Source organism: Salminus brasiliensis, chromosome 11, assembly GCF_030463535.1.
Source record: "Salminus brasiliensis chromosome 11, fSalBra1.hap2, whole genome shotgun sequence".
Taxonomy (NCBI): Eukaryota; Metazoa; Chordata; class Actinopteri; order Characiformes; family Bryconidae; genus Salminus; species Salminus brasiliensis.
In genome coordinates, this window is record NC_132888.1 from 36,806,416 (window position 1) to 36,830,528 (window position 24,113).

General features: G+C 45.6%; 1 protein-coding gene across 2 annotated transcripts in view; it reads left to right on the plus strand.

Moving 5' to 3' along the window:
* Positions 1 to 23,860, plus strand: part of slc36a4 (solute carrier family 36 member 4) — a 28,352-nt gene extending 4,492 nt beyond the window's left edge. For both annotated transcript variants that reach the window (XM_072690794.1, XM_072690793.1), the window contains exons 4-12: positions 1,620 to 1,710; positions 2,392 to 2,480; positions 2,577 to 2,672; positions 3,677 to 3,761; positions 4,007 to 4,264; positions 4,862 to 4,960; positions 5,416 to 5,585; positions 8,720 to 8,889; positions 20,297 to 23,860. In XM_072690794.1, coding sequence (XP_072546895.1) covers positions 1,620 to 1,710; positions 2,392 to 2,480; positions 2,577 to 2,672; positions 3,677 to 3,761; positions 4,007 to 4,264; positions 4,862 to 4,960; positions 5,416 to 5,585; positions 8,720 to 8,889; positions 20,297 to 20,589 — 1,351 coding nt within the window. In that variant the 3' untranslated portion in view covers positions 20,590 to 23,860. The remainder of the gene's footprint in view (positions 1 to 1,619; positions 1,711 to 2,391; positions 2,481 to 2,576; positions 2,673 to 3,676; positions 3,762 to 4,006; positions 4,265 to 4,861; positions 4,961 to 5,415; positions 5,586 to 8,719; positions 8,890 to 20,296) is intronic.
* Positions 23,861 to 24,113: the final 253 nt, after the last annotated feature.

Below are 24,113 nucleotides of genomic sequence, written 5' to 3' on the forward strand. Positions count from 1 at the left end.
CGGGCTGGGTGGCCATTTACTCGGGGGAAGGTAAAGAGAGAGAAGTTAGTTCTAAGAGGAATTTTATGGAGTGCAGAGAATGTTGAGATCAGCATCTGGGTATGTCTGACGACTCCGGCAGGTCTGATTATCACAGCATAATTAAAAGGAGAGAGCCAGAAGGTAACAGGGACACGGGCGTACCCTGAGAACACCAGCATCTATCTGCTCCACCGTCAACAAACCTGAGTGATCGCGTGTGAGCAGCGAGACGACAGCTCCAGCATCTCAGTGTACTACAATTCCCTGGGTCCGCGAACCCCCTGGACCTGCAGCCCTTATCTAAGAAACATTAATTACCAAAAGCTAAACTAAACATATAAGTTTTCAGTTTAGATTTAAAGATTGAGACTGTGTCTGAGTCCCGAACATTATCTGGAAGGTTATTCCAGAGCTGGGGGGCTTTATAAGAAAAGGCTCTTCCCCCTGCTGAGGTTTTCTGAATTTTGGGAACGCGTAAGAGGCCAGCACCCTGAGATCTAAGTAGTCTTGATGGTTCGTAATATACTATAAGATCCTGCAGGTACTCAGGAGCGAGGCCATGTAGGGCTTTATATGTTAATAAAAGAATTTTGTATTCGATACGGAATTTAACTGGGAGCCAATGAAGTGCTGATAGAACTGGACTGATATGGTCAGATGTTCTAGTTTTAGTAAGGACCCTGGCTGCAGCATTTTGAACTAGCTGAAGTTTGAGGTTCCTGCTGGAACAACCTGACAGTAGTAATCTAGCCTTGAGGTAATAAAAGCATGTACTAGCTTTTCTGTGTCTTGTAGTGATAAGGAGTTTCTTAGTTTGGAGACGTTCCTAAGCTGCATAAAGGCTGTTCTACTAATATTAGCTATATGTTGCTCAAATGATAAATCTGAGTCGAATGTGACGCCAAGATTTTTAGCTGCTAAACCAGGAATGATGGGAGAATCTGCCAAGTCTAACATTAAGTCTGATAGTTTATTTCTAGAGTCTTTTGGACCTAAAAGGAGAACTTCGGTTTTGTCACTGTTAAGGAGAAGGAAGTTATGTGACATCCAGAGTTTTATATCCTTTACACAGTCCTCCATTTTCTGTAATCTAAATTTATCGTCAGGTTTGGCTGATGTATAGAGCTGTGTGTCATCTGCATAGAAGTGGAAATTAACGCCATGTCTGCTTATAACTGAGCCCAGTGGTAACATGTATAATGTAAATAATAGTGGTCCTAAAATGGAGCCTTGCGGAACTCCATATCTTACTTCTGCGTAGTTTGAAGATAAATCATTTATCTTTACAAATTGGAAGCGTCCCGTTACATATGATTAGAAAGGAGGACTCATCTGATTGGTTGGTGTCAGTAAATGTAGATGCAGCCTGGTTGGTTGGTGTACACCTCCACTAGAGGGCAGCGCTGCTGGTGTGTGAAACAGGCTGTAGGATAGTGTTCAGTAATGTGTCATAGACTTGCTCGTGTGGATTCTGACACTGCATGACTCACCGTTATCTAGAACGTGGGCTAAAGTACACTAGCGCGGCTAAAGAGAGTAGCAGCAGTCGGTTATCTCTCTCTCTCTCTCTCTCATCCCTCTCTCTCTCTCTTTCTCAGGTTCACTCAGACGTTGCTGCACCTGTTAAAGGGGAATATCGGTACTGGGCTGCTGGGCTTGCCGCTGGCAGTGAGGAATGCTGGGATAGTGGTGAGTAAGCCGTCGCTGTGTGCTAATCGGTGCTTTATAGAGTATGAGATAAACGCCACCTGCTGACCCTGCTGAGGGATCCTGTGCCACACCGGCAGTTAGAGAAGAATTAAAGGGGCCATATGGTTTTTTTTTTACGAGCTTCACTTGTAACATGTGGGGTTCGAAACCCAAAGCAGTCATCAATCTTTCTCCAGCCTCTCTTTATTTCGTAAAAATAACCAGACCCTGTCCCAATTACCCCGCCCTTCCTGAATTGGGCCTTGTTCTAATAGCAGTCCAGGCTGGAGCACTCCTTATAACTTCACTATAAATGGGTGGAGCTAAACTGCAATAGGCAGTTGCGTTCGTTTGCAATGGTTGATTTAAAACTGATTTATTGAAGCTTAGTTTCCGTATTTTTAACTTCATTACATTTTTTTCGTTAAAGCACCCGTCCACATATTTAATTTTTTTGAGGATTCTCTTCGAACTATTATATGTTCTTTTGTGCTGAATCTAAATCTCTTAATCTGAACTGGCAGAGAAAAAAGAAATGAATTCTGTGATGAAATTTATATTTTATATTTGAATAATTTTAACTTTAAGTGGAGCTCAGGGGAGGACAGTGTTGCATATGGCCCCTTTAAAATAACCGGTCTCCGCCCCTTTCTCTGTACGTCTCTCTCTGTACGTGTATAGTTGGGGCCGCTGTGTTTGGTGCTGATGGGCGTGGTGTGTGTTCACTGCATGCACGTCTTGGTGACCTGCAGCCACCAGCTGAGCGAAAGGTGAGACTCCGCCCCTTCACCATCCCACCAACTGACTGACTGCATGAACACACAGCTCATAGCCCAGAGTACAACACGCCCCCCTCTCGCCCTCAGGTTAAAGAAGTCTCCCCTCGGCTACAGCGACACAGTGGCTGTTGCTATGGAGACAAGCTCCTCCCAATGCCTGAGGAGAGGCGCTCCTTTTGGGAGGTGAGCTATCCAATCCCATCATGCACTTCACCGTGATTTTTCTTTCCCTGCAAGCTTTTTTTCTGTGTGTGTGTGTGTGTGTGTGTGTGTGTGTGTGTGTGTGTGTGTGTGTTTGGGGGGGGGGGGGTGGCGTGAGGGCAGAATGAATTTATTCATTAGTAATAAATCAGCCCTGGTGTGTCTCTGTTTACCTAATTTCTGTCAAAAAGTTCAGGCTGAATAAATTTGGTCATTTATTATTTTGCTTGTAATTAATCACCTAATTAAAGGACTTTTTTTTTTTTTGTCTCTTACATTTCCACAACAAAAGTCCTAGCAGTGCCTTTGATCTTATTTTATTTTGGCGCCTAAAGAACATTTCTACAATAAAAGTCCTAGAAATGCCTTTGATCTTATTTTATTTTGGCGTCTAAAGAACATTTCCACAACAAAAGTCCTAGAAATGCCTTTCATCTTATTTTATCTTTACATCCAAAGAACATTTCCACAACAAAAGTCCTAGAAATGCCTTTGCTCTTATTTTATCTTGGCGCCTAAAGAACATTTCTACAATAAGAGTCCTAGAAATGCCTTTGATCTTATTTTATCTTTACGTCCAAAGAACATTTGCACAACAAAAGTCCTAGAAATGCCTTTCATTTTATTTTATCTTTACGTCCAAAGAACATTTCCACAACAAAAGTCCTAGAAATGCCTTTCATTTTATTTTATCTTTACGTCCAAAGAACATTTCCACAACAAAAGTCCTAGAAATGCCTTTGATCTTATTTTATCTTTACGTCCAAAGAACATTTCCACAACAAAAGTCCTAGAAATGCCTTTGATCATATTTTATCTTTACGTCCAAAGAACATTTCCACAACAAAAGTCCTAGAAATGGCTTTGATCTTATTTTATCTTGGCGTCTAAAGAACATTTCCACAACAAAAGTCCTAGAAATGACTTTGATCTTATTTTATCTTGGCGCCATTTTTTGTTTTTTAAATACGTTGTTCTTCTTTCAGACATCTGGTGAACTTTTTCCTGGTTTTGACCCAGCTGGGCTTCTGTAGTGTTTACTTCGTCTTCCTGGCCGAAAACATCAAACAGGTAATCACAGTCGTCCAATCAGAAATGAACAGATAAACCCACTGAACCAATCAGAGGGCTGGTAAACGCCCTCCAAACACACCTGGACTGGGTTTAGATCAAATGCAGCCGTACGCTCTTGTCCAATCAGAATACACTGTGGTGTCTCATCTCGTGTGTGTGTGTGTGTGTGTGTGTGTGTGTGTGTGTGTGTGTGTGTGTGTGTGTGTGTGTGTGTGTGTGTGTGTGTGTGTGTGTGTGTGTAGGTGGTGGAGGGTCACCATGGTAACTCCACAGCAGCACCGGTGATGATGCTGTACTCCAACAGCTCAGAAGGGGGCAGTGTTGATGCTGCGGGTTCTGTGGGGACGGCGCTGGACCAGCGGGTGTACATGCTCCTCCTGCTGCCCCTCCTCATCCTCCTGTCCTTCATCACCGACCTGAGGAGCATGGCTGCCCTGTCTGCTGCCGCCAACGTCTGCATGGCCATCAGCCTGGTGCTCATCTTCACCTACATCCTCCATGTGAGTGATGTGAATTATTAAATAATAATAACAATAATAATTAATACTACAGCAATCATTTACTTACACTGACTAATATACTGCTAATCATAATACCCCAAATACTACAAAATTAATAGTTATCTTCATAATAATAATAATAATGAAACCCCAACAAGAAAAATATTATGAACTATATAATAGCAACTTTTACTTCTTACTACTAATCATAAAACATTAAGTACTATAATAATAATAATATTATTATTATTATTATTATTATTAATAGTAATAGTAATAATAACAATAATAAAATATTCTATATTATTAAATTAATTCTTAAATATTAAGAAAAATATTATTAACTTGTATAATATTACATTATAATGTAATAACCATGATAATGATGAATAATAATAGTGATGATGATGATGATGATAATAATAATACAGACAATTCTACATAATTCTATTTAACTCTACAGCAACTAGGCAACAATATTAACAGTGACATGATGATGATGGTGATGTGTGTTGTATGGATATTCTGAAAGTACAGCTGTGTGTGTGTGTGTGTGTGTGTGTGTGTGTGTGTGTGTGTGTGTGTGTGTGTGTGTAGGATGTAGGTGACCCCCGAAGACTCCCATTCGTGTCCACATGGAGTAAATTTCCCTTCTTTTTTGGGACTGCCATCTTTGCCTTCGAAGGGATCGGAGTGGTATGTGTACCCTTCTGTTTTTACGGTGTGTGTATGTGTCTGGGTGTGTAATCAATATGGACAAAAGTATTGGGACACTCCTCTTAATCACAGAATTCAGGTGTTTGATGCAGGCCCATTGTCATAGGTGTATAGAATCAAGCCCCTGGCCCTGCAGTCGGCCTTTTTTCCACACATCAGTGAAAGAACGGGAGGTTCTAAAGAGCTCACTGAACTCCAGCGAGGTTCTGTATGTAATAGGAGACACCGCTGCACCAACAACAACAAGTCAGCTGGTGAAATTTCCTCCATCAGCTGTATATAAATCTGTAAATATAATCGGCCTGTGTTTTTCTACTTGGCTGATTTATCGTGCTTCTGTATAAAATCTCGCCCAATCAGAATGCAGGATCAGATTAGTCCGGTTCCGCTAGCGTGGAGTTTATATTAGTAGTCTGTTCTGCTGTGTTCTCCAGGTGCTTCCTCTGGAGAACCAGATGAGGGAGCCGAAGCGCTTCCCTCAGGCTCTGGACATCGGCATGGGCATCGTCATCATCCTCTACGTTTCCCTGGCGACGCTCGGATACATCCACTTCGGTGACGACATCAAAGGGAGCATCACGCTCAACCTGCCCCATGACACATGGTGACCATAGCAACCATACCGCAAACCTACACCTAGAACCCTACAGCTTAACCCCTAGAAGTTTTGTTAGGGGCGGAGTGTCAGAACCACCATGGTGGTGAAAAGAACCAATTACAGTGAGGGGGAGGTCTCAGGACAAACAAAGACCAATTATGGGGGGGGGGGGGGGGGGGTGGTCTTTGAACGAACAAGGTAGTGATTAGAACCAATAACAGTCAGGGGAGGAGTGTCAGCACCACCAAGGTGATTCAAAGAACCAATCACAGTGAGGGGGAGGTCTCTGGACAAACGTAGACCAATCGCAGTTAGGGGGAGGTCTCAGAACAACCTCAGTGGCGAAAAGGACCAGTTGGAGTCGGGATGAGGAGTTTGAGAACCAATAAGGTGGTGATGCTGACCAATCACAGTCAGGGGGAGGTCTTGAAACAAAAAGTGATGCGGACCAATCACATCAAAGAACGGAGTCTTCAAACAAATGAGGTTTAATTGCAGTCAGAGGGAGGAGTCTCGGAACAAACAAGGTGGAGATTAGAACCAATGACTGTCTGATGGAGGAGTTTAAGAGGGGTAAAGTGGTGACTAGTAAAAATCACAGACGGGTAGAAGTCTCAGAACAATCAAGGACCAATCGCAGTCTGGGGGAGGGGTCTCACAACACACAAGGACCAACCGCAGTTAGGGAAAGGTCTCTGGACAAACAAGGTGGCGATTAGGTCCAAATGGAGTCAGGACGGGTGAAGGTGAGGACGTGAACCAGTCACAGTCAGGGGGAGGTCTTTCAACATAAAGATGGTGATGACCAATCGCAGCCAAGGGGAGAGGTCTTGGAACAAACAAGGTTAGCCCTCTTAAATCCCTCCCTCAGATGGTCATTGGTTCTAGAACCAATCACAGTCAGGAGGAGGTCTTGGAACAAAAGGATGGTGATGAGGACCAATCGCCGCCAAGGGGAGGAGTCTTGGGAAACAAACAAGGTGGACATTAGAACCAATGACCATCTGGTGGTGTGGACCAGTCACAGTCAGGAGGAGGTCTTGCAACAAAAAGTTGGTGACTAATACAAATCGCAGCCAATGGGATGAGTCTTAGAACAAACATAATGGACATTAGAACCAATGACCATCTTAGGGAGTTGTGTAAGAAGAAGGGTGAAAGTGGTGATTAGAACCAATCAGAGTCAGGGGGAGGTGTCTCCAATCAAAGCAAGTGGTTAAGGTATCAGGAAAAACAAGGTGGTGTTTAGCTTTCTTAAACTCCTCCCTCAGGTGGTCATTGGTTCTAAAGTGGTGATTAGAACCAATCACAGTCAGGAGGAGGTCTTGCAACAAAAGGACGGTGTTGAGGACCAATCGCCGCCAAGGTGAGGAGTCTTGGGAAACAAACAAGGTGGAGGTGTGGACCAGTCACAGTCAGGAGGAGGTCTTGCAAAAAAAGGATGGTGACTAATACAAATTGCAGTCAGGGGGAGGAGTCTCCGAAAAAACAAGGTGGACATTAGAACCAATGACCATCTGAGGGAGTTGTGTAAGAAGAAGGGTAGAAGTGGTGATTAGAACCAATCAGAGTCAGGGAGAGGTATCAGGAAAACAAGGTGGTGATTAGAACCAATGACCATCTGAGGGAGGAGTTTAAGAAGAAGGGTAGAAGTGGTGATTAGAACCAATCACAGCCAAACAATTGCTTATGTGGTTTCGTAAACTGTGTGACTCACTGTTATCTAGAACATGGGCTAAAGTATGCTAGCGTAGAGTTTTGTGTGAAGAGGCAAACCTCAGGAACTCTTCAGATGTCAGGAACTTTCTTATGAATGTCTCTCAACTTCTGATTGTTGTGGGGATATTAGGCGTAGCATCGCAGCTAATGTGCTTTTAATGTGTGTTAGCGCGCCGAAGCCCCTCCGGCTAAATACGCCCCGCTAAACTGCAGAATGGGACCGTTTATCGGTCCTAGATACGTCTGTGTGTGTGAAGGATTTTGTGTTTGATCGATGTATTTGTGTCTGTTGCGCTATGGCATACACATGCTCAAGGGTAGCAACGGGTGGACAGCAGCAGCTATCCTAGCAAAAATACCATAGCATCCACCTAGAAGGCACCTAGAATACCTGGAGTTGCAACCATGTAGTAATACCGAGGTCAACTACTCAAGTAGCAAAGCATCTGCCCAGCAGTAGCCTGGCAACCGCTTTGGATACCATAGCAACCATCTACAGTTGCAATGGAAATAAATCCACCCCCCTTTATGACCTGCGTCTTCAGTATTTAGAGCATCCTCCTGCTGCAAACATGATGCATAGCAAGACACCAGGTTCCGGCAGCGTTCTTGAGGAATCTTGAACTCATTCCTCGTGGGCGGTGGCCTCCAGTTTGCCAAAATTCTTGGGCTTGCAGCTTCGGCCGCCTTCTTTAAATCCCACCGAAGACTTTCTATGGGGTTCAAGATGGGAGACTGCGACGACCCCCTCCAGAATCCTCCAGGACGACTTCTGAAACCAAGCCTTGTTGGACTTTGAGGTTCGTATGGGATCATTGTCCTGTTGCAAGGTCCAATGACACCCAAGCTTCAGCTTCCTCACAGAAGCCATGATGTTTTCTCCAGGGATTTACTGACTGACTCTATCTTGGTAACTCCACATGCTGTCTGCCTTTGGAAACCTGGATTCAATCAATGACCGAAAAAATCCTAGGAGAAAACGTCCTGCCGTCTAAGAGGAAGCTGAAGCTTGGGTGTGGTTGGACCTTGCAACAGGACAATGATCCCAAGTTCACCTCAAAGTTCACCAGGGCTTGTTTTCAGAAGAAGACCTAAAGATTCTGGAGGGGTCGTCATAGATACTGCTTGGCAACACTAATCTGGAACACCACAACAACGAATTAGCGACATCCTAGCAACCACCTGAGATTCCATAGATATGTCTTAGCAACACTCTAGCAGTCTCTTTGAGCATCACAGCAACTGATTAGGCAATGCCTGTGTTACCATAACATGCAACAGTCACCTGAACTTGCCTAGCAACACCCTAGAAACCACCAGATTTCAGCATCTTGCTGCACGTTACTCAGTGTGTGTGTGTGTGTGTGTGTGTGTGTGTGTGTGTGTGTGTGTGTGTGTGTGTGTGTGTGTGTGTGTTGCAGGTCCAATCTGCTGGTGAAGGTGCTGTACTCGTTCGGAGTGTACGTGAGCTTCGCGGTGCAGTTTTTCGTGCCGGCGGAGATCGTGGTGCCGGCGGTGTGCGAGCGAGTGTCGGAACCATGGAGACGACTTGCTGCCCTCTGCACCCGAGCGCTGCTCGTCTGCATCACCTGTGAGTCCAAATTCCGACAACCTGCGGGGTCCAGGCACTTCACAGAGAACGGACAGTGTGTTCAGAGTAACACTAAGTAAACCACATAGTGCAGCATAGCGACCAACTGGCAACTCCCTAGCGACAATCTGCGTGCTTGCCATAGAAACCTAGAAATGGCCTAGCCACGCCCTGGCAAACGCAGTGAGCTCTATGTACCATGTTATGGTGGCAGCCATAGCAACTTGCAAGAGATACCATAGCAACTGCATTTAATCATCAGCTGTGCCTGTGAGGTTAATACATCCATTCTCTCTTGCTCGCTCTCTTTCTCTCACTCACTCTTTCTCTCTCTTTCTCTCACACACACACACACACACACACACACACAGCTGGTTGATTTCTAACTGCTGGCAGATTGACTCTTTCATCCCAGATGACCCCAATATGAGAGCAAATATTTGTTTACCCCGTCACACACACACACACACACATATATATATATATATATATATATATATATATATATATATATATATATATATATATATATATATATATATATATACATACACTGAGCTGTGAGAAAGATGTGATTACAGAAGTAGTGTGTGTGTGTGTGTGTGTGTGTGTGTGTGCGAGCGATAGGGGTTTAGAGTTTTTCACGATTTATAAAGTTGTGAAAGAACATTCACAACCCGAGACAGCACGAAAGAGAGAGCTGTCTGTCTGTCTCGTGCTGTCTTGCACTTTCGCGCTCTCGCGCTCTCTCTTTTGCGCTCTCTCGCGCACTCTCTCTCGCGCACTCTCTCTCGCGCACTCTCTCTCGCGCACTCTCTCTCGCGCTCTCTCTCTCGCGCACTCTCTCTCGCACTCTCTCTCGCGCTCTCTTTCGCACTCTCTCTTTCGCCTTCTCTTTCGCACTCTCTCTCTCTCGCACTCACTCGCGCTCTCTCGCACTCACTCTCTCTCTCTCGCACTCTCTCTCTCTCGCTCTCTTTCGCCTTCTCTCCCTCTTGCTCTCTCTCTTTCGCGCTCTCTCTTTCGCCTTCTCTTTCGCGCTCTCTTTCGCACTCTCTCTCTCTCTCTCTCTCTCTCTCTCTCTCTCTCTCGCACTCACTCGCGCTCTCTCGCACTCACTCTCTCTCTCTCTCGCTCTCTCTCTCTCGCTCTCTTTCGCCTTCTCTCTCTCTTGCTCTCTCTCTTTCGCGCTCTCTCTTTCGCGCTCTCTCTTTCGCGCTCTCTCTTTCGCCTTCTCTCTCGCACTCTCTCTTTCATGCTCTCTCACACTGTCTCGTTCTCTCTCTCTTTCGTCCTTCGTTACCCTTTTCCAAAGTTTTGTCTTTCCAGGCTGTTTTTCTCTCCTTACTGTCCTCCTCCTCGTCCTTCTCCTCGTCCTCCTCCTCTTCTTCCTCCTCTGCTCGCTTATCGTTTCATGTCTTATGCTCAATCGATCACACAGCTCCCTGCAGAAGTCTCTCTCGCCCGCTCTCGCTCTGTAGTTTGGTGGTGTAGTTTGAGCTTGGACGTTTTTTATCCTGCAGATAAGAACAGAGAGGAACTGCAGTGGTTATTTGGCCACTAAGGAACGGCAGAATGGATTTTCAGGGGATCGACTGGGCAGGTGTAAGAGCGGCAGGATGTTTAGGGATGTCAGGACGGCTCTGAGAACATTAGAAGGGAAGGATATGCAACTGATCTGAGATTTACGGATTGGATTTAGGACAGACTGGACCGGTTCCAGAAGGACAGGGCTGACTATGTCAGGGCAGGTTCGAGAACGTCAGGAGGAAATCCAAGAAGGCCGGTCCAAAAAGGACAAGGCAGCTTGACTGGTCCATGAAGGACAGCTTGATTTTGAGATTTGTGAGAGGGACAGGGTCAAGTGAAGGATTAGATTGGTTCAAAAAGGACAGGACAGGTTCTGAGAAGGATCTGAGGATGTAGGGAGCGGGTTTGAGAACTTCACATCACTACACATCAGAAGTTCTGAAAACATCAGAAGAGAAGGACTGGACGGGCCAGAGACGGAGACTGACGATCCAAAAGGACAAGATTGCTCTATAAAGATATACGACTGGTTCAGAAAGGGCAGGACAGAAGTCCAGGTCTGGTTCGAGAACGACCACTGCTGGTTTGAGAAGGACATGGACTGAAGGACAGATCAGGTTTGACAATGATGGGTCTGTTTGAGAAGGACGCGACTGCAGGTCAGGGCGGGTTTGAGAACAGCCGGGCGTGTTGTGGAAGGACACATCTGGTTTGAGAAGGATATGACCTGAAGGACAAGTTGGGTTTATGAACATTAGGACGGGTTTGAGATGGACAGGGACGGGGACGGGACAGGCCTGAGAAGGACAGATCGGGTTTCATTACGCTTTCTTTTTTTTGTCCCTCATTCTTGTGCTTATTCCTACATTCTTCACATTTCCCTCAGCCCCTGACCCTGAGCCTTCATCCTCCTGAAGGCTGTGATGGATTGAGACAATGTAATAGTGTGTGTGGGTGTGTATGTGTGTGTGAGAGTGTGTGAGAAAGTTGTGTGTTGATGTAGCGTGTTTAGGTGTCTTATTGTGTGTGCAGCGTGCATTCTGCCAGAGGTGTGTGTGTGTGTGTGTGTGTGTGTGTGTGTGTGTGTGTGTGTGTGTGTGTGTGTGTGTGTGTGTGAGAGAGAGAGAGAGAGAGAGAGAGACAGGGCTCAGTTGAGGGACTTGTGCAGTGTCTACTCGTTTATCTCCGTCTCCCGGAGCTTCTGTGAATTATTACCTGCCAGCCCTAAGGAGAGCGGCCTGTCGCGGAGCTCCGCCGTGAGGCCCGTCACGGAGCTCCTCTGTGAGCCCCAGAGTACAGCTCTGCTGTTTAGCTCTGTGGCAAAGCTTATCGCAGAGGTGCACCGCAGGATCAATCATTTACCTCCGCGGTGAGGCCTGTCGGGGAGCTCCAGCAGTGTGTGTGTGTGTGTGTGTGTGTGTGAATACCTCTCGCTCACGTTTCTTGGGCAAACGGAACCTCTCATTAAGGTCCATATCTGCTTTGTGATCGAGTTTCCAATCACGATAAACCCATATGGTTTGCATGTTCTGACCATGGGTTTGTATAGTGAGGCCCATTGTGGAGCTCTGCGATAGGGTCCAGTCAGAAATGAGTTATTGCTATTGTTTTCGCTGGGTCGAGGGAACCGTCTTAGGAGGGTTTGCTTGCTCTGGCTTTCAGTGGAACTCAGCGCCTCGAAGCTCTCAACTACCGGGGGCTGCTGATTTTCCCCACCTGTTTTCAGAGTGGACCTCACTAATCTCTTAAATGCACAGGGGAGGGGAGGGGGGGGGGGTTGAGCTCATTTGGGCATGGACTAGATATAGACACGTTGCAGTATACTGTATACCCGCTATACCACCCAGGCCAGAAGTCCATATAAGGTTTCTGATGGTCCAACCATATGTTTTAGTAGTGAGGCCTATTGTGGAGCTCTGTGGTGGGGCCTAGTGCTGTAGGGCGCTCTCTCTCTCTCTCTCTCTCTCTCTCTCTCTCTCTCTCTCTCTCTCTCTCTCTCTCTCTCTCTCTCTGGTACTGATTTGTATTGGATGCAAGCACGGATGTCCTCAGGGTGGCAGCAGTAGACAGGCTGGAGGAAAAGAATAATGAAACTGCTCTGGGGTGAGTGAGTGTGTGTGTGTGTGTGTGTGTGTGTGTGTGTGTGTGTGTGTGTGTGTGTGTGTGTGCGTATAGCTGTATTGATATACTGTATAGAAGACCTTACTATTGTGTGTCTCTCTCTGGTTTTCTTTCAAATGCTGCAGCTTGGAATCCCTCCACTAAGAGTGTGTGTGTGTGTGTGTGTGTGTGTGTGTGTGTGTGTGGATGAAGATGGTCTTGTCCTCGTTTTTAAAGCTGTGAAAAAGAGTTTAGTTCGGACTGTCGGCAGAGCGAACAGGGAGTATTGATTTCTGATTGGCTGACACACCTACCCGTCACCCGCAGAAGCTCCGCCCATCCTGCACAGAAAGTCATACACACCACTGCAGACCACTCTGCAGTCAGAATTCTAACCACACACACACACACACACACACACACTCACACACGCAGCACTAACTCACACTCTCTCTCTCTCTCTCTCTCTCTCTCTCTCCCTCTACCTTTCTTTTCCTCATCCTATCTCTATCCCTCTCTCTACATGTCAACCGCTCCTTTCTACCCCCTCTGTATTCTCTCTATACACCCCTCTCTCTCTCTCAAACTTTCTCTCTCCTTAACTTTTCTCCCCCCACCCCCCCGCTCTATCGCTCTTCCTCTTCCTCTCTCTCTGTACCCTCTCCAGTCTCTCTCTCACTCTCGCTCGCTCTCTTCAATGTCAAACAAAATACTGGCATGTTTTGGCATTACTGTATGTATCTATCTGTGTGTGTGTGTGTGTGTGTGTGTGTGTGTGTGTGTGTGTGTGTGTGTGTGTGTGTTCACGACTATCACACTCCAAGGCTCCACTCTGACGTCAGTGAGATTTGTTTACTGCGCTTGTTTATTGTTTACTCTCAAGGTCAGATATGCTAATTTGGGGCCAGGGCAGAGACCCGCTGACCTCCTGCAGGTCTTTACCTTGTTGTTTGTTTGTTTATTTATTTATTTATTTATTTATTTATTTATTTATTTGTCCACTTGTCTGGTTATCTTGCTTTTCCTGAGCAGGATGTCAGCTCACACACTCCTGTCTTAAAAATCTACACGGTTGTCCTGGGGACTGGCGCACGCGTGTGTGTGTGTGTGTGTGAGCACTTCAGGCGCGTTCCCGGAGACCCTGACGGATGTCCTTGTCGGAGAAACGCAGTTTTATGTCGGCGGTTATTTATGGGGAGAAGAGCGGGCGGCGCTCCGGGCCAGCGGAGCTTCCAGCCGGCCCGGGAGGCCCGCTCCCGTTTCGGCTCCGGTTCAGCTCAGATGTTGTAGATTCACACTGAGCTGCTGAACACACGTGTTGTGTTGCTAAGTGGTTAATAGGTGGTTGCTGTGGTGTTGCTGGGTGGTTGCTAAGTGCTTTACATGGTATCCCAGCTGGTTGCTATGGTGTTGCTACATATTTGCTGTAGTATCCCAGGTGGTTGCTATGGTGTTGCTAGGTGGTTGCTAAGTGCTTTACATGGTATCCCAGCTGGTTGCTATGGTGTTGCTACATATTTGCTGTAGTATCCCAGGTGGTTGCTATGGTGTTGCTAGGTGGTTGCTAAGTGCTTTACATGGTATCCCAGCTGGTTGCTATGGTGTTGCTACATATTTGCTGTAGTATCCCAGGTGGTTGCTGTGGTGTTGCTAGGTGGTTGCTAAGTGCTTTCCATGGTATCCCAGGTGCTTTCTACGGTGTTACTGGGCTGTTGGTAAGTGTGTGCTATTATATCCCCGGGATTGCTATGGTGTTGCTAGGTTGTGGCTTGGTAGTTGCTATGGTATGATATCCACCTTGGTTGCTATGGTGTTGGTGAGTGGACGCTAGATGGGTGCAACAACAGCTTGAAATACCAAGATTGCTGTGGTATTTCAAGCAGTTTCCATGATGTTGCAGGTGGTTGCTATGGTGCTTCAGGTTGTTGCTCAGGTATTGCCAGGGGGTTGCTTTTGTACCCCATGTTGATGGTTGGGTGTATAATCATTACCATTCATTCCTACGTTAAAGATCCGGTACTGTTTGCTTCAGAAATAGGTTCTTGGACTTGCAACTACAGTAAAAGGTTCTATGTATAGAACCATCTAAAATAGTACCCTTTAACCAGGCATTGGTTCTCTGAAGAACCCTTGAAGAACGCGTGGAATTACAGCATGGCCCGTTCCAGATATGTTGACAGTAAAGGGCAGGGTGCCGAGGTCGTCCGTCTGATCCAGCTGGGGAGCTCTTTGAGGCAGGGTTCCGTTTAGCACGGTTCCGTTTAGCACGGTTCCGTTTAACACGGTTCCTGCATGCTCTGTTAGCTGAAAGACAGGCGTTTGCTCTAAGGAGAACCTCTGAGATCGCAGGTTAACGTGACTTTAATCAGAGCCTGCGAGCTGCAGCTTCACGGACCGCTGAGCTGTGGACTTCCTCTCGCCCGGCCCGCGGGCCAGCCCTCCCTTCAGGAGCCGCTCCGATGGTCAGCGTCTCCGGCTGCGTCTCCAACCTTCTCCGTCTCCTCCACCCCCACCTCACAGGAGAACGTTCGGCTGAAGGCAGGCTTCTGTTCTCGCTCTCTAAAAATAGAATAATATAAAATATTTTATGTATTTTGGTTGTAAAGCAGCAGGGTTTCCGCCTAGCAACCGATCTTAGCGAAATGTTCCCCCCATAGGAATGACTAGAGTGGAAAAGTTTTGGCACCCTTTAAATCTCAAGATGAGACAATTACACTTGTAACACCCAAACAGATCCACTTCGCAACTCCTGAGGCAGGATGACAACCACCCATCATAGCAACCGTCTAGCAACCCCTATACAACATCAAGGCAACTGCCTGAATTACCACAGCAATCACCTTGCCACATTGTAACACCCATAGTGTCCACTGAGCTATTGCAACTGCATGGGATACCATAGCAACCACCTAGCAACATCATGTTAAACACTTGGGATGCCAGCAACACCATAGCAACAGTCTAGCAACCACCTACCAACAATGTGACAACATCATACTAACTACCTGGGATGCCATAGCAACCACTTAGCAGCAACACAGCAACCACCAAGCAACCATGCTTCAGTACCATAGCAACTACCTGGGATGGCAAAGCAATGACCTAGCAACCACCTAACAACATTGTAGTAACTCCTGAAATACTACAGAATCCACTTGATACCATAGCAACTTCTTGGCAACCACTTCGCAACACTGTAGCAACCACCTGGGATGCCAAAGCAATGACCTAGCAATTACTTGGGATACCTTGGCAACCATCTAGCAATGCATAGCAACCACCTGGGATGTCCTAGCTGTGATCTAGCAACCACCTAGCAACACCATAGCAACCAACTAACATGGAAACCACCTGAAACTATTTATCAACAGCCTAACAACTATCAGGATCCGCAATCATTTCGCCCCTCCGAGACCACCTCCTCTCAAGGGTCTCATATGGTTGTTTTGGTCTTTTCCAGGTGCGATTACGATGTTTAGGTACACCTACCCAAATAAATCGCACCAAGGGTGAAAAAGAGGCCGGAACCAGAGTCCAATTTAACTGGACCAAAAAGTACCAAGTGTGACCAACACGCCCTCAGACTTGTGTGTACGAAAAGCCTGCCACTGGCTGCAGCACAACGTACGTGCCCATCCACCCCCATGCTTCACAGTTGGGAAGGTGTTCTTCCCGTGAAATTCTGCACCCGTTTTCTCCACGCACCGGCCCTCTATGGCCGGCACTCATGGAGACCAAGACGATTCCCAGGAAAACGTAGGATGTGTGCTCTTTAAAGGAGCCGAGTGCACTCGTTTGCAGGGCTGTCTGAATAGAGCGTAATGTGGACGCGTAATTGGTTGTCTTACAATAACAGCGTGACGAATTCTCTGAGCTCTCCTAGTCCTAAACGTCCTAGTTGGACGACAAGACTTGCGTCTGTCACTTCCTCTAGTTTCAGCCAATATTCTAGATCTCTCTCTGTCTGTTATCTGCAGGAGAGATTCGCTAATCCACCCTGCGTAGGACGGGACGGCTTTTATCCGCCCACTTTGACGAATGCTTTTTTTTTTTTTCCCCATTAATGCAGAAGAACCAAAAACGCAGCGGCATGTGAAGGTGATGCTTTCAGCGCTGATAAATGCCAGCGCTTCCGTGGAACACACGAGCTGAATGGATGAATACACTCCGGTGGTTTAGCGTTCCACCCCCACCGTGTGGAGACACACCTGGAGCTGCCCGTGAAGGGCCTAATTAGCCGAAGTGTTAAAGCAGGTGGGTTTGGAGGAGCAGCCTTCTCTCTTTGATGAGCAGCCTTCTAGGAAAGCAGGGTTGAACTGCAGGTGTGTGGAAAACCTGGAATATGGAAAACTGAATATTCCTCCATTGTTAAATCTGCCGCAGGAAAACCCAGGCTAGCCGAGTTCTGCCGGACCGCCGCTGGCTGAGTAGAATGGTCAGTGGCATTTTAACAAAGGGGAGTTTGGGACCAAGACATCTGCTCTTTACCTTCATGTAGCGTTTCCTGTGACCTGCCTGGTCTCGAGGGACTCTGGCCTTGCTATCAGAGTCATAGGATGTAGACCACATGTTTGCTAGCTTTGTTTATGCGATGCTAATGCTGCGGTGGCAACGTTGGGTGAGATAGGTGGCCGCTGTGATGGGGATGCTAACAACGCGGTAGAGATGCTGGACAAGGCCCGATGCGGCGCAATGCAGATGCTACAGTAACAATGCTAACGCTGTGGTAGTGATGCTGGGCGAGGCCGCTGGCTGGCACGGTAACGATGCTAATGGTATTTTTGTGAAATTCCGCTTCAGGCTTGTTTAGATGTTCCTTCAATGAACGTCTGACTGAAGTATAGTGTTGTTAGGTGGTTGCTATGATCTCCCAGGTGGTTTCCACATTGTTGTTAGGTGGTTGCTAGACAGTTGTTTATTTGGTGTTGCTAAAATGGTTAAATGGTTGCTATGGTATCCCACGCAGTTGCAATAGGGTTGCTAAGTGGACACAATAATTCAGGTAATTTAGGCAGTTGCATTGATGTTGCTTAGTGGTTTCTAGGCTATTGCTAGATGGTTGCTAGCCAATGGTATGCTATGGTATTCCAAGTGGCTGTCAGGTGTCCTGTCTCAGGTGTTGCCAAGTGGTTCCTGGTTGGGTGTTACTAGTGTAATTGTATCATCTCGACACTGAAAGGGTGCCAAAACTTTTCCACCCTAGTCATTCCTATGGGACCTCGGCTTGACCCCCACCGTTCCTGTTGACTGACATTTCTTAATTACATTACGGACTGAGGAAACGGCTTCTTGTGGTCTTGTCCTGCTTTGTGGGCGACAGTTATTGTAATGTTCAGAGGGTTAAGCTGATTGTTGTGACAAGGATTGAGGAGTCACATTTCCGTCGACTGGTCTTTCCTAACCGTTACTGTGAACAAGCCATAGCTCCAACAAGTTAATTAAGGTCCAAGACCTTGGTAGGCGATATCGGAAAGCTCAGGCTTTGAGAAGAGTGTTACCTTTTTTTTTTTTTTTTTTTTTTAATCAATCAGCCCTAGCACTCACTTAACTAGTCACAGGAAAAGAACTTTGCCCACACTTTTGCAACCCCCTTGTACTTGTTTATTTCACCAGGGACGTTGCCAGCGAGGAAAGTGGTGGTAGAGCTAAAATCTATATTCCGACCTCTGCTGGTCGATGTGTCATCGATTTCTGAGAGTTCTGCTGCCCTCAGAAACCAACTGGAGTTCCGCTAAACCAGAAGAAGCGGGACTGGTGGCGTGAACAGCTGTCGAACAGCTGTCGAACCAAGCAGCAAGAAGATTAGAAGATAGACGGGCGTTCACCAGCCGGGGCACTTAGCATTTATCTTAATGTGCGTTCGTCGTTCGTGCAGATCGCTAAAAGAAAGCTTATGGTATTAGTCGAACTTGAGGGTATTAAAGAACCCGTATCATGGAAAAGAGAGAGAGAAAAAAAAGCTTAAACCCTTAAAGCTTTATAATCTTCCTCGTCTACACTGGACATTTATATGGAAATTTAGCCGCAAAAACAGCCTGCTTTGAATTCTGGGTTTTTATGATGTCACAAAACCCAAAACTTGAACGTATATTTAATCTATACAACCTACAGCAGCCTTTAGCCCCACCCATTCACATTGTTCAAAAAGCAGCCAGCGCAGCCAATTAGACCATTTCCATACATTTTAAGTCTTAAAGGCACAGTAATACAATTTAATATATTAGTATTAGATTATGAAATATTATATTACTTTCGCTTATATTATTTAATATTTATTGTATTAGTGATTACACACAGTCATATCGGAATATTATGACCACCCCTGGTTTACTTGGCCTCCTTTCACCCTGTTCTTTAACGGTCAGGACCCCACAGGACTGACCACCACAGAGCAGACTAGTATTCGGGTGGTGGGTCAGCATTCTCAGCACTCTGACTTTATCTTCATCTACAAGGTGGAGCAGTTAACCAGGTAGGAGTGTCTAACAGAGTGGACAGTGAGTGGACAGACAGACACAGTGTTTAAACACTCCAGCAGCACTGCTCCACCAGCGCCACACACACTACTAACACACACTCACCACCACCATGTCAGTCAGTGTCACTGACCCACCACCCGAATACTACAGTCTGCTCTGTGGTGGTCAGTCCTGTGGGGTAATGGACTACAGTCTGGACTGCTGGTACTACTGGATTGGTCATAATATTCAGATTTGATATGACCTATAGAACTTAGGTGTAGGTGGGTGGGGCTAACCTGCTACTAGCTTAACAGTGGTCGCTGATGGCAGTGCAGTGAATGCAGGCCATGTCCACTCCGTCCATTCTGTCCACTCTGCAGAATTCAGTGTCCTCATCTAAAAACTGCTAAGTGAGTTCGTCATCACTTTGGTTCTCGGCGGTGGTCTGATCCCGTTCTCCTCGTCTGAGTCATCAGAAAATCTTCATTGTCAACCAGGATTTTACTGACGCTGCCTGAGGGACAGACACAGGAGTGTGTGTGTGTGTGTGTGTGTGTGTGTGTGTGTGTGTGTGTTACTATTGTCTCTATGTGGGGCATAAATCCTCCTGGCATGATGAAACCTGTGTGGTTGGGGGGTGGGGGGGGTGGGCTGTGTTAGCTTTTAACCCCCAACAATAGAAAACAGTGGCACCCCCTCCCCCCAAATGTCCACCTACCTACCTACCTATATATATGTATTGTGTGTGTGTGTGTGTGTGTGTGTGTGTGTGTGTGTGTGTTTGGTAGGACAGTGGGAAGTGTCTTAAAGCTTTGTGTGCATTGTTCTCAAATCTGGGGCACAACACAGGGGTGCTCAGTAGGGGTCTCAGCCTATTCGTTCCCTGGCAAAATTACTGAACTGTCCAAATACTTATGGACAAGACTATAAGAGCACAAGTGCTGGCTGCTGAAGCCGAAGGTCTACGCTTTAATCTCCTCCTCATTTCTCATCCATTGTGGTGGTGGTGGTGGTGTACAGAAGCAAATGGACGGAACTGTCCAAATACTTATGGACTTATGCCAGGGGGGTTAATAACGCACCCAGTGGGGTTATACAGAATGTAGTTAAGACGGGTGCTGAGATTATACATGCGTTTTGAGCACTTTACAGTGTCTACACCCTCAGCCAATCAGATTGAAGAACCCAGGACCCGCCCACTTTATGATATGTAAAGCTTAAAAAAAAGTACCCAGTGAAAGTAAAACTCTCTCGCTCTCTCTCTCTCTCTCTCTCTCTCTCTCTCTCTCTCTCTCTCTCTCTCCCTCTCACCCCAGGTGTGATGGCCATTCTGGTCCCTCGGCTGGACCTAGTGATCTCGCTGGTCGGCGCGGTCAGTAGCTCCGCCCTGGCGCTGATCTTCCCTCCGCTGGTTGAGCTGGTGGTCCTCACGGCCCGCCCGTCTGCGTTCCTCCTCCTGAAGGACCTGTCCATCGCCGTCTTGGGTTTCCTCGGGTTCCTCACCGGAACGTACGTCACGGTGGGCGAGATCATCCGCCCCAGCGACCAGGGGGGCTCTCTTCTCCACGACGACAGGAACTGGACCACGCCCCTGCCCCCGCCCCTTTAACGACCACAGCTGTCAAATCACCGTCCGGGACGGTCCTTACACACGACACTCCTGTAGGCACACGTCTGCCCCGGTACACTGCTTTTCCAGCGTTGACGCGCTGTCTGTGCGAAAGTAATGGCACCCTGATCGAGGTATGCAGTGTGCCGAACGTCTTTCGAACACTGCGGTACAGTGGGTTCGTCATTTAGTGTCATGCACACTCCATGCTCGTACTGTCTTAATATATATGTATAAGAGAGTTATGAGCGTTAATACTGCGTTTATTACATTGTAATAGGATTAAAGGGCCCATATGGTGGTAAATCACAACACTCGTATGCAGTAAGGAAACACTGTTAAAGGGTCAGTCCCTGGCTTGCATGACCTATGGACACTAAGCAGCACAAAAACAGCACCTTCTGAAGTTGCTGTTTTTGTGATGTCACACCCCCCCCTGACCCCCCCCCCCCCCCACACACACACACACACACACACACACACATTCATAATATAGCAATTCATCCTCGCACACTTACACTGTTTGTTTGGAGTGTTTAAACCCGGACTGCTTTTTCGAACAACAAGGCAGCCAATCAGAACAGAGCTCATTTCCATTTACACGACAGGGACAAAAGTATTGGGACACCCGCTAAGTGTGTGCAGTATTTCTTCTGAAATCAAGGATATTAAAAAAAAAAAAATAAACAATAATAAAAAAGAGCCTATCCTGGTTCTACTGTCCAGGGGAGTAATCTACTAAATTTCAGAGGTGCATTGCTGTGAGTTTGATTGCATTCGGCAAAACAAGAGGGGGGTCAGGGTGTTGGACGATTGCCTCCCCCACCTCGTCCCCAACTCCCCAGCTCATCCCAGAAGTATTGGATGGAGCACCCTCATGCCAGATAACACTCGCTCAATACTGGGGGGGGGGGGGCTTTACACCCCTCTAGCCCAACCCTGACTTTAGGTGGCTTGATGTTTATCTGCTCCAGAGAGTCCTTTTCTATTGGCTGTACTTCTCTACAGGAGCTAGACAAGCTGTGTGTGTCTGCGGGTGTTTACATTTGCACGTCTGTGTCAGCAGTGGGTGCAACTTAAAGTAGCTGAATGCCTTCATTAGAGGAAGGGGTGTCCACAAACTTTTGGACAGGTAGTGTATGTCAGTGTTTAGTAAACAGTCAAGTGGACTGTTTTTGGTACATACACCCTCCCAAACGGACTGTAGGATTGCATATGGGCCCTTTAATGTTTAGTGTTTCAATATATTTGTTTTTCTATTCATTATTATTATTTTATATTAATATCACAGGTAATATTAAACTTACAACACGCCCCCCCCCACCCCCCGCCGCCCTCACACAGTTCCTCTACACACACTATACTGCAGTAATAATACACTGTGTTTACTGCAATCTTCTACACACTCAGCTTTCGTATTTCCGTTCACACACACACACACACACACACACACACACACACACACACCAGCCCTGATCATTCCCTCTGAGTGTGTAGAGTGGAGAGCAATCACGGGGAAGTTTTGGAAAAGTTATTTTTGAGGCTTTTTTTATGGTTAACTTTCTTTTTCAGTCCGTTGGCAGTGGGAAATAATATAACTCCACTACAGTGTGTGTGTGTGTGTGTGTGTGTGTGTGAGAGTGAGAGAGAGAGAATGTCGGTTTGTACCCGAATGATGTGTATTTTTGTCTGTACTTTCATACATTAGGGCTTGACCGATGTATCAGCTGGCCAACAACATCAGTCGATATCGACAACCCCCAGTTTCATCAGTATTTGCAATATTTTCACTAATAAATATAAAATAGAAATATTTTCACTACAGTTTTCCCAGCATTGCTGGGATTCGAACCCACAACATCCTTTTAAGAAGTGTAAAATCTGAGAAATTACCCTTATATCAGTAAGCAAAGCACTTGTCAATATTGTTTATCTGGGTTTTCACTGGTAATTTTCAGTTTTCTGTTTTCCATAGCATTGTTGGGATTCGAACCAATCTTCTAATGACTGTAAGAATTGTGACAGTTGAGAACCCATGGTCCTCAAAATATTGATGACCCATGGTCTCATCAGTATAAGTGAAAATTTGACCGTTGATGACTGACAACTTTTCAAATGCCTGTAAACTCACAGGAAGAACTCACAACCTCCCGACATTTGTTAGCATATGAGAAAATTTAAGAGCTGTTAGTCATAGCAGTCAGTAAAGTTACAATTTGGCTCACTACAACTGCTGGAATTGAAAATTAAAATCGGAAATGATATTAGACTTTTAGATTTTGTATAGCATTGCTGGGATTTGAACCCACAACCTCCCAACACTGATTTGAGTGTAAAAAGTTTGACATTTGAGAATTAGGTCATAACCATTAACAAAGCGCAGTTTTCTACCCTAATACAAAATGTTGGGATTTGAACCCATAATCTCCTGGTAACTGTTTGACTGTAAGACGTTTGGCAGTACATATACATTGGTGACCAACAGTTTTATCAGTGTATGTGAAAATATTGCAAATAATGGACTTTCTTTCCACAGCATTGCTAGGATTTGAACTAACTACCTCCCGACACTGTTTAGCTAAAACTACCCGGTTAATGAAATAACATTTGCTGATATTGCCCACCCATGGTCAGTATTGGTCAGTGTATGTGAGATTTTCCATACCTTTATTGGGATTTGAACCTACAATTTCCTGGTAACTGTTTTACTAGTTGAGAACCCATGGTTGTCAAACATTTTGATGACTCACGATTTCATCACAATCAATATAAATATTGCCAAAAGCGGACCACTTCCATTCCACTGCGTTGCTGGGACTTGAACTCACTACCTCCCAACACCTGTTTAAGTTTAAAAACTGTGACGTATGAGATCTGATATTCAATCAATCAGCAACTCACAGTTTTAAACTACAAGTATGAAATTCTAATCTGTATAAACATTCATAAATATTATGTATATATTATATAATTATATTATATATATATTATAACTGATGTCAGATGTTTACATTTTAGTACCTTTTAATTTGGTTTTGCTTTGGAAGCAGAATCGGTCAGGCCCTGCTGAAGAGTGTGTTTGTACCTGAATGATTTGTACCTTTTGTTTTTTGTAGCTAAGGGGGAGTCACGCCATAAAACTAGGGCCTGATCGATATATCAGTTGGGGCAAAACTTATATTTTGATATAAGTTGATATTAGCAATCCATATTTATTTATTTTTTCTTTTATGAATATATCGCAGTATCAATATATCCCAGTACAGTAGTATAATTTTTTATTTATAGTTTAATATATATTTTTTGCCTTTGATTAATCTAGCTGAATATATCCCAGTATATATTTTAGCATCAGATTTTTGTTTATAATTTAATATAGTTTTTCTTTTATCTTTATCACTGAATTTATCCCAGTACATATTTTAGCCTCAGCTTTTTTTTCTTCATCAATCATGTTTTTTATATATATAATTTGAAAGAAAGTTCAAAGTTTATACTGAAATATAAATGATCAGCCACAAGGT